This window comes from Zea mays, chromosome 5, assembly GCF_902167145.1.
Source record: "Zea mays cultivar B73 chromosome 5, Zm-B73-REFERENCE-NAM-5.0, whole genome shotgun sequence".
Classification (NCBI taxonomy): domain Eukaryota; kingdom Viridiplantae; phylum Streptophyta; class Magnoliopsida; order Poales; family Poaceae; genus Zea; species Zea mays.
The window spans coordinates 79193798-79212808 of NC_050100.1; the positions used below are offsets into that span (position 1 = coordinate 79193798).

The 19011-nt window shown below is 45.7% G+C and overlaps 1 protein-coding gene across 1 annotated transcript; it reads left to right on the forward strand.

Moving 5' to 3' along the window:
- Positions 1-740: 740 nt before the first annotated feature.
- Positions 741-1631, forward strand: LOC111589337 (uncharacterized). The gene is made up of 2 exons (XM_023300177.1): positions 741-1145; positions 1408-1631. Exons 1-2 carry the CDS (start codon positions 844-846, stop codon positions 1487-1489), a joined length of 384 nt encoding a protein of 127 aa, XP_023155945.1. The 5' UTR covers positions 741-843; the 3' UTR covers positions 1490-1631.
- Positions 1632-19011: the final 17380 nt, after the last annotated feature.

Genomic DNA, 19011 nt, shown 5'->3' on the forward strand with positions numbered 1-19011 from the left:
TGCAGCCACTGTACGTAGAAGACCTCGCTCCTATAGATGTACATGAGGCACGGGCCCGTTAACCCGGCCCGAGGCCCGTTTTTTTGGCCTGGTTCGCGCCCGGCCTGGCACGTATGGGATGGGCCCGGGCTGGCACGACCTAGTGGAGCAGGCCGTGCCTGGGCCGCTGGCCAGGCACGTGGGCCGGCACGGCATGGCCTGCTCCACGCGGACAGCCCGGTCGGGGCCCGTAGCCGACGCCGTGGCCCTTACCTCCTCGGCTCCTCGCCCCATGGGGCCCACCTCTCAGTCCCTCCGCTCGCACTCGCATTCGCACCCTGCTCCCTCTCTCTCTCCCGACTCGGCGGCGATTGACTTGGCGATTGGCGAATCGGCGATTCCCCTCCGTCGCGCCGCCGCCCCTGTCCAGCGACCTCGGCTCCCGTCCCCGACGCCGGTGACCTCGATCCACCAGCTCCTCTCTAACCCTAACCCCTCTCCCTATCCAATTCTCTCTCTCTCAGTGAACTATGTGAGTTCGTGTTGTCGTCTCGTCCTCCCCTCCGGCCCTCCCCCGCTCGTCGTCATCTCTAATCGGTCTCTGTCTGTCGTGTGTCGTCTGGGTGGCCCCCGTGTTCTCCGGCATCGGGCTCCAGTAGCACAGGTAAACCCTAACCCTAACCCTAACCCTAACCCTAGATCTTTCGTAAACCCTAACCCTAACCCTAACTGTATAATGTTTTGCTCTTTTGTAGGTCAGTTGCTGATGCCTTGTCTTCCTCCTCTGGGGTAGATCGGGCACGGCGACTGCGTGCTCCGTTGAGGGACGGTGCTGGAGATCGGTCGTCCGCGGTGAAGGTCGCCATGGCGGATGATGACGATGTCAATCCGATCACCGGCAACGATGACCTTCACGCGGCAGGGCTTGTCCCAGATGACGAAGACGACATCCAGGCTGACGCTGCTGCTTTGCTCGGTATCGATCTAACCTCTGCTCCTGTCGATCTAAGTTCTAATCCGACCAACGCTGGTGGAGGGCCTGCTACGGCCACCGATACTCCGGTCGGCTCCACCAGCACCGATGGTGGTACTGGTACCTCATCTGTTGGTAAGCGTAAATCTACTGTCTGGGTTGATTTTGATGAGGTATTTGAGAAAGTGAATGGGTCCAATGTTTGAATTGCTGCTATTTGTAGAATGTGTAAGACTCGTTTATCTGCTAGATCTTCTGCTGGTACTGGGCATTTGCTTAGACACCAGAAAGCTTGTAGGAAGAAGGTTGATCACGCTGCTAGGGTCCAGTCTAGGCTTGCTTTCAATCCTGATGGTTCTCTACACAATTGGGAATATGATCCTATTTTTGCTCGAACTGAGTTGTGTCGTCTGATTGCTAGGCTTGACCTTCCATTAGGTATTGGTGAGTCACAGGCCTGGGAGGATTATATTGCCCGTGCTCATAACCCCAGGTTTACCAAAGTGTCTAGACAGACCACCACTAGAGACCTTCTGAAGCTTTTCACTGAACGACGTAATGTGCTTATCAATTCTGTGTTGCCTGCTACTTCTTCGGTTGCATTAACCTCAGATATTTGGTCTGGTAATGCTAAGGAGGACTACATTAGTGTTGTCTGTCATTATGTTAATGTTGATTGGGAATTACAGAAAAAGGTCATTGGTCTTAGGCTTATTGAGGTTAGACATACTGGTCAAAATATTGCTGAAAGAATTGGTGTTGTGGTTGAGGAGTTTTGTCTGGTTGACAAGATTTTCTCTATCACTCTAGACAATGCTTCTTCTAATTCAAAGGCTATGGATACATTGACACCTTTGTTTGCTGGTTATTTGGGTCCTGATCCTTCTTCTAACTACACTCTTATGCATCAACGTTGTGCTTGTCATATCATTAATCTCATTGTTAAATCTGGAATGAAGAGACTGAAACCTTTTTTGGAAGATTTTAGAACTGCAATTAATTTCTTAAATGCTTCTAATTCTAGAATAGCAACATTTAAAGAGTACTGCTTAGCAAGGGGTGTTAGACCCAGAAAATTTGGCTTGGATATGGATGTTAGATGGAATTCTACTTATTTGATGCTTAAACACTTGGTCCCATACAAAACTGTTTTTTCTGTCTTCATCAATTCATATTATGAGTCACAATTGTTGCCTCCTAATCATTGGTATGTTGCTGAGAAGATTTTAGAGTTTCTAGAACTATACTATGACTCTACTGTTGTTCTGTCTGGTGTTTATTATCCAACTAGTCCACTAGTTCTTCACCATATTCTGGAAATTGCATCTCATTTGAAAGCATGTGAAAGAGATTTAAATCTTAGAACTATTGTGTTTCCAATGCAACTTAAATTCCTTAAATACTGGAGTGACATACCTTTGCTATATTCATATGCATTCATTCTGGACCCTAGAGCTAAGATGAGAGGTTTTTTTAATGTGTTGCATTTACTTGGAGAGTGCACTGGGTGTGAGTACAGTACATATTATGCTGATGTCAAAAATGAATTGTATAAATTGTTTACTAAATATGAGACTAAGTTTGGTGCAGTTAGGGCTCAAAGGGCTGCTCAGCCTTCTATTCATACAGGTAAAAGAAAACAAGCTTGGGGAAGAATATTTGGAGATTCCAGTTCAGGTGTTGTTGGTCCTCCCCCCACCCCTTCTGCTTCATCTTCATCTGCTATTTGTGAGCTCTCAGCCTACTTAGACAGTGACAATGTCACTTCTTATGAGGATGATTTTGATATACTTCTCTGGTGGCGTGACCACAAGCTAACATATCCAGTTTTATCCATAATGGCAAGGGATATTATGTCTGTTCCTGTATCTACTGTCTCTTCGGAGTCTTGTTTCAGTTTGACAGGGAGGATAATTGAGGAGCGACGATGACGCTTATTGCCTGAGAATGTGGAGATGCTGACTTGCTTAAAAGATTGGGAATTAGGAGAAAAGAGAGAACAACATGCTGTTGACAATCCAGAGCTTGAGGACTCATTCCAGAATTTGTTTCTTGATGAAGATGAACCTGTTGCTGCTTAGTGACTTTTGGTATTTACTACTTAGTTGTAGTCTTCTAGACTGTGATGTGGTCATCTGATCTGTGCTTTCACTACTTTGTCATTGAGTGATTGTGAGAGAGTCATTATGTATTGTAATATACATTTGTAACAGATACAAACTTAGTGATTAAACTTTGAGCTGGCTGCACTCTTTTTTTCTTTCTAGGGTTTCTCACAAGGGTCAGTTTTACCTAGAAAGGTTTTTAATGAGGCAGCATTGCACAAAACAGCTCATTTATTATATTTGTCTATATTTTCTGCTGTTTTTTAACTTTGGTTAAATTTCTCTATGTTTTCTGCTGTTTGGGATCTCTGACGGGCTGGTGCTGGCACAGCCCGTTTTTTGAGCGTGCCTAGCAGGCTGGCCCGGCACGAAAAGTGGCCCAGAAGGCCGTGTCTGGGCCAACGGCCAGGCACGTGGGCTCTCTAGGCACGGCCCGTTAAGCCCGTGTACCCGGGCCCGTGCCGGATCATGCCGGGCCGGCCTGTTGGCCATCTATACTCGCTCCTCTGGCAGCGGGCGCCAGCGCATGCCCTCGCCACTCTCCTGTTCGGCCTAGCACCGGACCGGAGCATGAACGCAAACAACTCCAAGTGCCACCTAGGGATGGCTGTTCTTGGCGTACCCGGAGACCATGGCGTCCCGTCGAACACCCTGCATGCGGCCATAACATCGCCGAAGCGAGCGTAGAACATGAGGGCCCGGCGGAGGCAGAGCGCGGCACCACGACGGCGTCGTGGCGGTCGGACTTCCTTGAGCGCGGCGGTGTGGCCGGCGAGCAGGTGCTTGCGCTACCGGCAGCGCGTCACGGCGCCGCCCTCTGCGCCCCACATCGGTGGCGGCGTCTGGTCTCTCTCTCTCTCTCTCTCCAGTCGGTCGTGGGCTGTGCGGTTTGTTCGTAGACGAATGTAAGGGGGTGTTTGGTTCTGTGGACTAAAGTTTAGCCCAGGTCACATCAAGCGTTTGACTTTCAAGTAGATTATGAAATATAGACCCAACCAACTGTACTAGATTCGCCTCACTTTTTAATCTTCGGCTGAGAAATTAGTTTTATAATCCGACTACATTTAATACCCCGAACGGAAGTTCAAACATTCGATGTGATAGAGGCTAAATTTTAGCAGGGCCAAACCAAACACCCTCTAAATCGAGGGAGGAGGGAGCGGGTCCGAGAGCAGGAGGGGAGGAATGGAAGTGAGGTGAGAAATTGAGAACCGTTTCTCACGAGAGCGACAAACGTGTAGAAAAACTCGTTGTCCAGTGGCATACCCAAGCAACCAACCAATGGCCATCATCTCCCTCTAGCCTGGCTGGAAAAGGAACCCACCATGCGGCATGCCGCCATATAAAATCACGCTCGCATGCAGGCGTCGGCCGGGCCTAGCCAATCGGGGCCTGGCGGACCGGACCAAACGCGCCCTATATCACCCAAATCCCGCTTCTCCCGGCCACCGCCGTCGATCGTACGGCTGATCTGGCGATGCCGACCGACGACGGGCTTCTCGAGCACCAGCTGATGCAGCCGACAAGGAAAAAGCACGCGGCGCGAGGAATGGCGATCCTTTCGTCGAAGAAGAAGCCACCAAAAGGATGAGAGAAGCGCGGGAAGAGGCACCGAAACACCCGTGCCGAGAAGTTCTTTGAGCTGGGGTAAGCTTGAGATGGAAAAGACTAAACTTGCATTGGAGCGAGACCGGCATGACAAGGAGATAATGCAGAAAGATACGAGCACAATTAATGGACGGCGAATCAAAACGATACTTCAAGTTGATGAAACGAGAGATTTTGACTCGTCGTTTCCGGAGTGCTTAGTTAGCGGTGATCCTGCAGTTTGTCAGTTAGAGCACCTTCAAAATAATGTGTAAACTAACCCCAAAACGGATATTAGTCAAAAATAGTGGTTTTTCTTACTCTAAAAACTCTCATTCTTCTCCCAAAAAATTAGCGTCTCGCATCCACAGCCTCCTCTCCCTCATATTTTGGTATGTTCCATCCGTACCCAATCCATTCATCAACGTATCGGATCATCTACAGCCTCTCAACGACTGTACAGATTATGTCGCATGTCACATTTAAAGGAACTGTTGAAGTACCCATCATAATTCACTATTAAAACTTGTTAACCTACTCTTAATAATAAGTTTTTGGGGTAAAATTTTTAACATACTTTTGGAGTCGCTCTTAGGACTTAGCTGCTCTTTTTCAATTAGTCAGTTTGCCTGTGTACTTGAGAAAAACAGGTGTTCAACTCATAAGTGCACTTGAATAAATTTATTTATTGCTCTTCCATTCGCTAATTTAGTATTCCAGACTTCCAGTTCAGGTTGCAATTAGCTGATGTTTGTATGCGGTCAACTTGATTAACCATTTGTTTTCAATATGATATAGATTATTACAGAGAGCTTCAGATTCAGAATGAAAGTTTCTCTCCATAATAAAGGCATACGAGGTGAAGATATATTCGAAGGTGATAAGAATAAACGCCGAAGCTATGGCCAGAGAATAATAGCTTCGACTTACAATGGTGATGAAGACTGAACATGATGTCGACCGAAAGGAGAAAAAGACTAGCTAGTCCTTAATGATTTATGTTATGATCATAAGTAAATGTCAGGGACATAAATGTACTTTTACCCGGGCTGCGTCCCATTCACGATGATTTGTAATCGCTCTCACGTCATCACCTTCGAGCAAGCCAAAGGTATTAGTGTAATACAGATTCTATTAATACTTATGTACGTTCTATGGAATGCAAATATGAATGAGTTACATTCACTAATCACTATCTTCATTTCCTTGTATTCTTGTTTATCTATAAGATGATGAGGACATATTTTTATGACATTCGTCTGATGATCATTATATCCTTGGGGAGATAATGTTTCGAAGGACGAAGGTCCTTAATACTTAACAATTGTGTTGCATTATTCTTGATTCAGAGTATTTGAGAACAAGTGATCAACATTGGCGCCCACTGTCGGTGTTTTGGGTCCGACCGCGCACCCGGGGTAGCCCCTCGAGGTGCTTTTAGGAGTAGGACGGTGTTATCGACTGTAGCTCAATGGTTCGTGCCAGATGCACGAGAAACAGTGGACAATGGTTTACAGGTTCGGGCCGCTTTGAAATGCGTAACACCCTACGTCCTGGCGAGAGTGCTTTATGTGGCGGGTTACAAGAGGGTTCTCTAGCACCGAGAGCACAGAGAATTGGGTGGATGGCTAAGTACTGAGCATGTGTTCTGAAGGGGTGCCCCCTAGGCCTTATATATTCGACCGCGGGGCAATACATGCAGGTATGATAACAATGTGCACCTAAGAAATAGTGAACTGATTGAGTCTATCTTCCTATAGTTCCGCCGACCCATCCTCGCTCGGTTCCGTTGTACGGGGCTCCAGCGCGGGAAGGTCGGGTCACTGTTGTGATTACTTGCTCGAAGTCATTGGGTCGTCTGGGCTTGCACCGATCCGGCCTTATGTCGATCCGCTTCACTGGTCGTCTCTCCCAGGCCCACAAGGGGATGACCTTACAAATTATGGGGCCCTTGGGCCTTTCGTGAGGTCTTTTATCCTTCTGGTGGACCCGGGGGATATCTGTCCCCCACAAGCCCCCGATCTTTGGGTCGATTTTGAAATAAATGGCCCAATGATCCTAGGTCCAGCTTGCGGTATTTGATTTTACCAGGGAATGCTTTTGGAAATAATTCTGTCGGGCCACTGCTCTAGAATTCCAAGCGATCCGGCTAACACGTCCTCTTTTTATTGTCTTCTCCTGCTATTATTCCTCAAAATTTGGTGTTCTGTCTTGGGTTTGTGCTTCGAAGGTCAGCATTTTGCACTGCAGGGCTTCGAGATTCGTTGGGTGCACCGAAGGTGCACCCAATGGGTGTAGCCCCCGAGCTTCGAGTGGATTGTTGCGGATAATCCACTCGAAGGTCTTCACTTCGAGTATTATCAGAAATTGAGAGCACCTAGAGGGGGGTGAATAGGTGATCCTGTAAAACTTGAAACTTAATGCCACAAAACTTTGTTAGAGGTTAGCACAATAAAGCCAAGTGGCTAGAGAAGAGTTCTTGCAAGACACGATAACCATAAGAAGATCAACACAGATAGACACAATGGTTTATCCCGTGGTTCAGCCAAGTCCAACACTTGCCTACTCCACGTTGTGGCGTCCCAACGGACGAGGGTTGCAATCAACCCCTCTCAAGCGGTCCAAACACCTACTTGAATACCACGGTGTTTTGCTTTTTACTATATCCCGCTTGCGAGGTATCTCCACAACTTGGAGCCTCTCGCCCTTACACTTTGATGTTCACAAAGAAGCACGGAGTAAGGGAGGGATGAGTAACGCACACAAGACACAAAATCAGAGCGACAATACGCACACAAGTCACAACAAGAGCTCTCAACACAACTCAAAGAGTTCTCTACTCAAATGGAGCTCTAGTTGCTATCACGAAGAATCGAATGCGCAGAATTGAAGTCTTGGTGCTTAGGAATGCTTAGAGAATGCTTGGTGTGCTCCTCCATGCGTCTAGGGGTCCCTTTTAAAGCCCCAAGGCAGCTAGGAGCCGTTGAGAGCATTCCAGGAAGGCAACTCTTGCCTTCTGTCGCCTGGCGCACCGGACAGTCCGACCGGACACTGTCCGGTGCGGATTTCTTTCCTTCTTTGGCGAAGCCGACCGTTGGAGATTCAGAGCCGTTGGCGCACCGAACAGTCGCGCGCGGATTACGCGGCCGACCGTTGGCCCGACCGACTGTTGGCTCACCGGACAGTCCGATGCACACCGGACAGTCCGGTGAATTTTAGCCGTACGCCGCCGATGAAGTCCCGAGAGCGGCCAGTTGACGGACGCCAGCCTGGCGCACCGGACACTGTCTGGTGCACCACCGGACAGTCCGGTGCACCCAGACCGAGCAGCCCTTTTGGCTGTACACAGCCAACTTCTCCAAGATTGTTTCTCCTGTTTCTAGCACTTAGACACAATACATTAGTCTTCAAAACAATGTACTAAGTCTAGAAACATACCTTTAATCTTGATTTGCACTTCTTGAGTCCTTGGCACAATTTAACACTTAGGCACTTGTGTTGGACACTTAATCACCAAAATACTTAGAAATGGCCCAAGGGCACATTTCCCTTTCAATCTCCCCCTTTTTGGTGATTTATGCCAACACAATAAAAGGCAACTAAAAGAAGTGCAACATCAATGCAAATGAAAACTCAATTTTGTTTTGATTCAAATTTGGCATATTTGGATCATTCTTTGCCACCACTTGGTTTGTTTTTGTAAATCAACCTCAATTTCCTATCTCTAAGTCAAACACACTTGTTGAGACATAAAGAGAGTTGTTCCAAGAGAAATTGATCAAAGATTTCAAAAACTCCCCCTTTTTCCCATAATTAATCATTCTCCCCACAAGAAGCCAACTTTTCACAAGAGAGACAATAAGAGATTTTTGACAAACCAAAAGCTCTATTCTAATATTTTCAAAATTCTCAAGTGGTAGCTGATCCATTTGTTGCTTTGGCCTTATTTTCTCCCCCTTTGGCATCAAGCACCAAAACGGGATCAATCTTGGCCCTTAAAACTCATTGCCTCACCAAAATTGTCAATCAAGAGCAAAAGGCAATAAGAGTACAAAGATGAACTTGGAATCAGTTACTCTTTCATCGGAATGCAGTGGAAGTCTTGCATGGTCCAAGTCCACTTTTTCCCTTTCAAACCTCCTTTGAGACTAAATTAAGCAAACTCAAGCACACAGTTAGTCTCAAAGGGTCAAGTTGTAGCACATCTCCCCCTAAATATGTGCATCACTTGCAAATGGACTTGTGAGGTACGGGGAGTGCTTGTACAACTTGATCACCATAAATAAACAACAAAATGCATTAAGGAACATGATCAAGGCATAAAACACATATATGCTATAAATCAATCCAGGTTCCGCGAATCTAAGACATTTAGCTCACTACGCAGCTTGCAAAAGGTCGACTCGTCTAGAGGCTTGGTAAAGATATCGGCTAGCTGGTTCTCGGTGCTAACATAAAACACTTCGATATCTCCCTTTTGCTGGTGGTCTCTCAAAAAGTGATGCCGGATGTCAATGTGCTTTGTGCGGCTGTGCTCAACAGGATTATCCGCCATGCGGATAGCACTCTCATTATCACATAGGAGTGGGACTTTGCTCAGATTGTAGCCAAAGTCCCTGAGGGTTTGCCTCATCCAAAGTAGTTGCGCGCAACACTGTCCTGCGGCAACATACTCGGCCTCAGCGGTGGATAGGGCAACGAAAGTTTGTTTCTTAGAGCTCCACGACACCAGGGACCTTCCTAAGAATTGGCACGTCCCCAATGTACTCTTCCTACCGACCTTACATCCAGCATAGTCGGAGTCTGAATATCCAATCAAGTCAAAGGTACCCCTTTGGATACCAGATCCCAAAGCAAGGCGTAGCGACTAAATATCTAAGAATTCGCTTCACGGCCACTAAGTGACACTCCCGTGGATCAGATTGAAATCTAGCACACATGCATACGCTAAGCATAATATCCGGTCTACTAGCACATAAATAAAGTAAGGCCCTATCATAGACCGGTATGCCTTTTGATCCACGGACTTACCTCCTTTGTTGAGGTCGGTGTGTCCGTCGGTTCCCATTGGAGTCTTTGCGGGCTTGGCGTCCTTCATCCCAAACCGCTTGATCAAGTCTTGCGTGTACTTCGTTTGGGAGATGAAGGTGCCATCCTTGAGTTGCTTTACTTGGAACCCAAGGAAATAGCTTAACTCGCCCATCATTGACATCTCAAACTTTTGAGTCATCACCCTGCTAAACTCTTCACAAGACTTTTGGTTAGTAGAACCAAATATTATGTCATCGACATAAATTTGGCACACAAAAAGATCACCATCACAAGTCTTAGTAAAAAGAGTTGGATCGGCTTTCCCAACCTTGAAAGCATTAGCTACTAAAAAGTCTCTAAGGCATTCATACCATGCTCTTGGGGCTTGCTTAAGTCCATAGAGCGCCTTAGAGAGCTTACACACGTGGTCGGGGTACCGTTCATCCTCAAAGCCAGGGGGTTGCTCCACGTACACCTCCTCCTTGATTGGCCCATTGAGGAAAGCGCTCTTCACATCCATTTGGAACAGCCTGAAAGAATGGTGAGTAGCATAGGCTAACAATATGCGAATTGACTCTAGCCTAGCCACAGGAGCAAAAGTCTCCTCAAAGTCCAAACCTGCGACTTGGGCATAACCTTTTGCCACAAGTCGTGCCTTGTTCCTTGTCACCACCCCGTGCTCGTCTTGTTTGTTGCAGAACACCCACTTGGTTCCCAGAACGTTTTTCTTAGGACGAGGCACCAGTGTCCAAACTTCATTTCTCTTGAAGTTGTTGAGCTCCTCTTGCATGGCCAACACCTAGTCCGGATCTAGCAAGGCCTCTTCGACCCTGAAAGGCTCAATAGAAGAGACAAAGGAGTAATGCTCACAAAAATTAACTAATCTAGAACGAGTAGTTACTCCCTTGCTTATGTCACCCAATATTTGGTCGACGGGATGATTCCTTTGAATCGTAGCTCGAACTTGGGTTGGAGGTGCCGATTGTGCTTCTTCCTCCATTAAATGATCATCTTGTGCTCCCCCTTGATCACACGCCTCCTCTTGATGAACCTGTTCATCTTCTTGAGTTGGGGGATGCACCGTTGTTGAGGAAGAAGGTTGATCTTGCTCCTTTTGTTCCAATGGCCTCACATCTCCAATCGCCATGGTGCGCATTGCGGCCGTTGGAACGTCTTCTTCATCTACATCATCAAGATCAACAACTTGCTCTCTTGGAGAGCCATTAGTCTCATCAAATACAACGTCGCTAGAGACTTCAACCAAACCTGATGATTTGTTGAAGACTCTATACGCCTTTGTATTTGAGTCATAACCTAACAAAAACCCTTCTACAGCTTTGGGAGCAAACTTAGAATTCCTAACTTTCTTCACTAGAATGTAACATTTGCTCCCAAATACACGAAAGTAAGACACATTGGGTTCGTTACCGGTTAGAAGCTCATAAGAAGTCTTCTTGAGGAGGCGATGAAGGTAGACCCGGTTTATGGCGTGGCAAGCCGTGCTTACGGCTTCCGTCCAAAACCGTTTGGGAGTCTTGAATTCACCAAGCATCGTCCTCGCCATGTCTAGTAGTGTCCTGTTCTTCCTCTCTACCACACCATTTTGTTGTGGTGTGTAGGGAGCGGAGAACTCGTGCTTGATTCCTTCCTCCTCAAGATACTCCTCCACTTGAAGGTTCTTGAACTCGGACCCATTGTCGCTCCTTATCTTCTTCACTTTGAGCTCAAACTCATTTTGGGCTCTCCTTAGGAAGCGCTTGAGGGTCCCTTGGGTTTCAGATTTATCCTACAAAAAGAATACCCAAGTGAAGCGGGAAAAATCATCAACTATAACAAGACCATACTTACTTCCTCCTATGCTTAGATAGGCGACGGGTCCGAAGAGGTCCATATGAAGTAACTCCAGGGGACTTGATGTTGTCATCACATTTTTGGCATGATGAGAGCTTCCCACCTGTTTACCTGCTTGACAAGCTGCACAAGGTCTATCTTTTTCGAAAGTTACATTAGTTAGACCTATCACGTGTTCTCCCTTTAGAAGCTTGTGAAGGTTCTTCATCCCCACATGTGCTAAACGGCGATGCCACAGCCAGCCCATGCTAGTCTTAGCAATTAAGCATGCATCTAGACCGGCCTCCTCTTTTGCAAAATCAACTAAATAAAGTTTGCCGTCTAGTACACCCTTAAAAGCTAATGAACCATCACTTCTTCTAAAGACATACACATCTACATTTGTGAATAAACAGTTATATCCCATATTACAAAGTTGACTCACAGACAACAAGTTATATCCAAGCGACTCAACTAAGAACACATTAGAAATAGAGTGCTCGGATGAAATAGCAATTTTTCCTAACCTTTCACCTTGCCTTGGTTCCCATCACCGAATATGATTGAATCTATGGGATCCTTGTTCTTGACGTAGGAAGAGAACATCCTCTTTTCCCCCGTCATGTGGTTTGTGCATCCGTTGTCGATAATCCAGCTTGAGCCCCCGGATGCATAAACCTGCAAGGCAAATTTAGGCTTGGGTCTTAGGTACCCAACTCATGTTGGGTCCTACAAGGTTAGTTATAATAGTCTTAGGGACCCAAATGCAAGTCTTGTCTCCCTTACATTTGGCCCCTAATTTCCTAGCAATTACCTTCTTATCCTTTCTACAAATAGCAAAGGAAGCATTGCAAGCATAACAAATTGTAGAAGGTTCATTCATTACTTTCCTAGGAACATGAACAATATTTCTTCTAGGCATATGATGAACAACATTTTTCCTAGCCAAATTTCTATCATGCATAATAGAAGAACTAGAAGCAATCATGGCATGAGAATCAAAAGCATCATAACTTCTATAAGCATTCCTAGAATGTCTCCTATCATGATACATGAAAGCATGGTTCTTTTGAGCACTACTAGCCATAGGGGCCTTCCCTTTCTCCTTGGCGGAGATGGAAGCCTTATGGCTTGTTAAGTTCTTGACTTTCCTCTTGAAGCCAAGACCATCCTTAATTGAGGGGTGTCTACCAATCGTGTAGGCATCCCTTGCAAATTTTAGTTTGTCAAATTCACTCTTGCTAGTCTTAAGTTGGGCATTAAGACTAGCCACTTCATCATTCAAATTAGAAATTGAAACTAGATGTTCACTACAAGCATCAACATTAAAATCCTTACACCTATTGCAAATTGCAACATGTTCTACACAAGATGTTGATTTGTTAGCTATTTCTAACTTAGCATTCAAATCATCATTTATGCTCTTTAGGCTAGAAATAGAGTCATGACATGTAGACAATTCACAAGAAAGCATTTCATTCCTTTTAATTTCTAAAGCAAGGGATTTTTGTGCCTCTACAAACTTATCATGTTCTTCATACAGAAGATCCTCTTGCTTTTCTAATAACCTATTCTTATCATTCAATGCATCAATTAATTCATTTATCTTATCAACTTTAGTTCTATCTAGGCCCTTGAATAAACATGAATAGTCTATTTCATCGTCGCTAGATTCTTCATCACTTGAGGAAGCGTAAGTACTAGTATCACGAGTGCTTACCTTCTTTTCCCTTGCCATGAGACAGGTGTGATGCTCGTTGGGGAAGAGGGCCGACTTGTTGAAGGCGGTGGCGGCGAGTCCTTCGTTGTCGGAGTCGGACGACGAGCAATCTGAGTCCCACTCCTTTCCAAGGTGTGCCTCGCCCTTAGCCTTCTTGTAAGTCTTCTTCTCCCTCTTGTTTCCTTGTTCCTGGTCACTATCATTATCGGGACAATTAGTGATAAAATGACCAATCTTACCACATTTGAAGCATGAGCGCTTCCCTTTTGTCTTGGTCTTGTTGGGATGCTCCTTGCGACCCCTTAGTGCCGTCTTGAAACGCTTAATGATGAGAGCCATTTCTTCATCATTAAGCCTGGCCGCCTCAACTTGTGCCACCTTGCTTGGTAGCGCCTCCTTGCTCCTCGATGCTTTGAGAGCGGTGGTTTGAGGCTCTTGGATTGGGCCATTCAATGCATCATCAACATATCTGGCCTCCTTGATCATCATCCGCCCGCTTACGAACTTTCCAAGTATCTCCTCGGGCGTCATCTTGGTGTACCTAGGATTCTCACGAATATTGTTCACAAGATGTGGATCAAGGACAGTAAAAGACCTTAGCATTAGGCGGACGACGTCGTGGTCCGTCCATCGCGTGCTTCCATAGCTCCTTATTTTGTTGACTAGGGTCTTGAGCCGGTTGTACGTTTGGGTTGGCTCCTCGCCCCTGATCATTGCGAATCTCCCAAGTTCGCCCTCCACCAACTCCATCTTGGTGAGCATGGTGACATCGTTCCCCTCATGTGAGATTTTGAGGGTGTCCCAAATCTGCTTGGCGTTATCCAAGCCACTCACCTTATGGTATTCATCCCTGCACAATGAAGCTAGAAGAACAGTAGTAGCTTGTGCATTTTTGTGAATTTGCTCATTAATGAACATGGGACTATCCGTACTATCAAAGTGCATTCCATTTTCTACTATCTCCCATATACTTGGATGGAGAGAGAACAAGTGGCTACGCATTTTGTGACTCCAAAATCTATAGTCCTCTTCATCAAAGTGGGGGGGTTTATCGAGGGGAATGGAAACCAAATGAGCATTTGAACTTTGCGGAATATGAGAATAATCAAAGGAAAAGTTTGAATTAGCCGTCTTCTTTTTCTCGTAGTCGTTGTCGTCGTCCTTTTGGGAAGAGGAAGATTCGTCGCTGTCATAGTAGACTATCTCCTTGATGCGCCTTGTTTTCTTCTTCCTCCCGTCTTTTCTTTTGTGGCCCGAGCCTGAGTCAGTAGGCTTGTCATCCTTTGGATCATTGACGAAGGACTCCTTCTCCTTATCATTGACCACCATCCCCTTGCCCTTAGGATCCATCTCTTCGGGCGATTAGTCCCTTTCTTGAAGAGAACGACTCTGATACCAATTGAGAGCACCTAGAGGGGGGTGAATAGGTGATTCTGTAAAACTTGAAACTTAATTCCACAAAACTTTGTTAGAGGTTAGCACAATAAAGCCAAGTGGCTAGAGAAGAGTTCTTGCAAGACACGATAACCACAAGAAGATCAACACAGATAGACACAGTGGTTTATCCCGTGGTTCGGCCAAGTCCAACACTTGCCTACTCCATGTTGTGGCGTCCCAACGGACGAGGGTTGCAATAAACCCCTCTCAAGCGGTCCAAAGACCTACTTGAATACCACGGTGTTTTGCTTTTTACTATATCCCGCTTGCGAGGTATCTCCACAACTTGGAGCCTCTCGCCCTTACACTTTGATGTTCACAAAGAAGCACGGAGTAAGGGAGGGATGAGTAACGCACACAAGACACAAAATCAGAGCGACAATACGCACACAAGTCACAACAAGAGCTCTCAACACAACTCAAAGAGTTCTCTATTCAAATGGAGCTCTAGTTGCTATCACGAAGAATCGAATGCGCGGAATTGAAGTCTTGGTGCTTAGGAATACTTAGAGAATGCTTGGTGTGCTCCTCCATGCGCCTAGGGGTCCCTTTTAAAGCCCCAAGCAGCTAGGAGCCGTTGAGAGCATTCTAGAAAGGCAATTCTTGCCTTCTGTCGCCTGGCGCACCGGACACTGTGATAGTCGCCTAGAGGGGGGGGTGAATAGGGCGAAACTGAAATTCTTACAAATAATCACAACTACAAACCGAGTTAGCGTTAGAAATATAAATGAGTCCGCAAGAGGGCGTAAAACAAATCGTAAGCAAGTAAAGCGGTGAGACACAAGGATTTGTTTTACCGAGGTTCGGCTCTCGCAAACCTACTCCCCGTTGAGGTGGTCACAAAGACCGGGTCTCTTTCAACCCTTTCCCTCTCTCAAACGATCCCTCGGACCGAGTGAGCTTTCTTCTTCTCAATCAAACGGGAACAAAACTTCCCCGCAAGGGCCACCACACAATTGGTGCCTCTTGCCTTGGTTACAATTGAGTTTTGATCACAAGAACAAGTGAGAAAGAAAAGAAGCAATCCAAGCGCAAGAGCTCAAAAGAACACGGCAAATCTCTCTCGCTAATCACTAAAGCCTTGTATGGAATTGGAGAGGATTTGATCACTTGGGTGTGTCTAGAATTGAATGCCTAGCTCTTGTAAGTGGTTGAGAAGTGGAAAACTTGGATGCAATGAATGGTGGGTGGTTGGGGGTATTTATAGCCCCAACCACCAAACTAGCCGTTTGGTGGGGCTGACTGTCGTATGGTGCACCGGACAGTCCGGTGCACACCGGACATGTCCGGTGCGCCAGCCACATCACCAAAGTCGTTGGGTTCCGACCGTTGGAGCTCTGTCTTCTAGGCCCGCCTGGATGTCCGGTGGCGCACCGGACATGTACTGTAGAGTGTCTGGTGCGCCAGTATGGGCGTGCCTGACTTCTGCGTGAGCAGGTGCGCATTTAATGCGCTGCAGGTAGCCGTTGGCGCCGAAGTATCCATTGCTTCGATGTCACACCGGACAGTCCGGTGTACACCGGACATGTCCGGTGAATTATAGCGGACTAGCCGTTGTGAATTCCCGAAGCTGGCGAGTTCCAGAGGCCGCTCTTCCTTGGAGCACCGGACACTGTCCGGTGTACACCGGACAGTCCGGTGAATTATAGCGGAGCGCCTCTGGATTTTCCCGAAGGTGACGAGTTTGAGTTGGAGTCCTCTGGTGCACCGGACACTGTCCGGTGCGCCAGACCAGAGGTGCCTTCGGTTGCCCCTTGGCTCTTTTGTTGAACCCAATACTTGGTCTTTTTATTGGCTAAGTATGAACCTTTGGCACCTGTATAACTTATACACTAGAGCAAACTAGTTAGTCCATTTATTTGTGTTGGGCAATTCAACCACCAAAATCATTTAGGAACTAGGTGTAAGCCTAATTCCCTTTCAATCTCCCCCTTTTTGGTGATTGATGCCAACACAAACCAAAGCAAGTATAGAAATGCATAATTGAACTAGTTTGCATAATGTAAGTGCAAAGGTTGCTTGGAATTGAGCTAATATAAATACTTACAAGATATGCATGGATTGTTTCTTTGTTGTTTTTTAACATTTTGGACCACGCTTGCACCACATGTTTTGTTTTTGCAAATTCTTTTGTAAATCCTTTTCAAGGTTCTTTTGCAAATAGTCAAAGGTAAATGAATAAGATTTTGCAAAGCATTTTCAAGATTGAAATTTTCTCCCCCTGTTTCAAATGCTTTTCCTTTGGCTAAACAAAACTCCCCTTTAATGAAATCCTCCTCTTAGTGTTCAAGAGGGTTTTAAGATATCAATTTTGAAAATACTACTTTCTCCCCCTTTTGAACACAATGAGATACCAATTTGAAAATCATTAGTTTTTTAAAATTAGGTGGTGGTGCGGTCCTTTTGCTTTGGGCTAATACTTTCTCCCCCTTTGGCATGAATCGCCAAAAACGGATACTTTGAGTGAAATATAAGCCCTTGAATAACTCTCTCCTCCTTTGGTCATAAATAAATGAGTGAAGATTATACCAAAGATGGAGTCCTTTTGCTTGGTGCTCATGCTTTCTCCCCCAAAGATGGAGAGTTGCTTGGAGTGACGGCGAAGGATGAGTTACGGAGTGGAAGCCTTTGTCTTCGCCGAAGACTCCAATTCCCTTTCAATATACCTATGACTTGGTTTGAGATAGACTTGAAAATACATTAGTCATAGCATATGAAAGAGACATGATCAAAGGTATATAGAAGAGCTATGTGTGCAAATCAACAAAAGAAGTTCCTAGAATCAAGAATATTTAGCTCATGTCTAAGTTTGTTAAAAGTTTGTTCATCAAGAGGCTTGGTAAAGATATCGGCTAATTGATCTTTAGTATTAATGTAAGAAATCTCGATATCTCCCTTTTGTTGGTGATCCCTTAAAAAGTGATACCGAATGGCTATGTGTTTAGTGCGGCTATGTTCGACGGGATTATCCGCCATTTTGATTGCACTCTCATTATCACATAGCAAAGGAACTTTGGTTAATTTGTAACCGTAGTCCCTGAGGGTTTGCCTCATCCAAAGTAGTTGTGTGCAACAATGGCCTGCGGCAATATACTCGGCTTCGGCGGTAGAAAGAGCAACCGAATTTTGCTTCTTTCAAGCTCAAGACACCAAGGATCTTCCCAAGAACTGGCAAGTCCCTGATGTGCTCTTTCTATTGATTTTACACCCCGCCCAATCGGCATCCGAATAACCAATCAAATCAAAAGTGGATCCCCTAGGATACCAAAGCCCAAACTTAGGAGTATAAACTAAATATCTCAAGATTCGTTTTACGACCGTAAGGTGAGCTTCCTTAGGGTCGGCTTGGAATCTTGCACACATGCATACGGAAAGCATAATATCCGGTCGAGATGCACATAAATATAGCAAAGAACCTATCATTTACCGGTATACCTTTTGATCGACGGATTTACCTCCCTCGTCGAGGTCGAGATGCCCATTGGTTCCCATGGATGTCTTGACGGGTTTGGCATCCTTCATTCCAAACTTGCTTAGAATATCTTGAGTATACTTCGTTTGGCTTAGGAAGGTGCCCTCTTGGAGTTGCTTCACTTGAAATCCTAAGAAATACTTCAACTCCCCCATCATAGACATCTCGAATTTTTGTGTCATGATCCTACTAAATTCTTCACATGTAGACTCGTTAGTAGACCCAAATATAATATCATCAACATAAATTTGGCATACAAACAAGTTATTTTCAAGAGTTTTGAATCCATTAGTGATAAGGAAATCCCTAAGGCATTCATACCATGCTCTTGGGGCTTGCTTGAGTCCATAAAGCGCCTTAGAGAGTTTATAGACATGGTTAGGGTACTCACTGTCTTCAAAGCCGGGAGGTTGCTCAACATAGACCTCTTCCTTGATTGGTCCATTGAGGAAGGCACTTTTCACGTCCATTTGATAAAGCTTAAAGCCATGGTAAGTAGCATAGGTCAATAATATGCGAATTAACTCAAGCCTAGCTACGGGTGCATAGGTTTCACCGAAATCCAAACCTTCGACTTGGGAGTATCCCTTGGCCACAAGTCGAGCTTTGTTCCTTGTCACCACACCATGCTCATCTTGCTTGTTGCGGAACACCCACTTGGTTCCTACAACATTTTGGTTAGGACGTGGAACTAAATGCCATACCTCATTCCTAGTGAAGTTGTTGAGCTCCTCTTGCATCGCCACCACCCAATCCGAATCTTGAAGTGCTTCCTCTATCCTATGTGGCTCAATAGAGGAAACAAAAGAGTAATGCTCACAAAAATGTGCAACCCGAGATCTAGTGGTTACCCCCTTATGAATGTCGCCGAGGATGG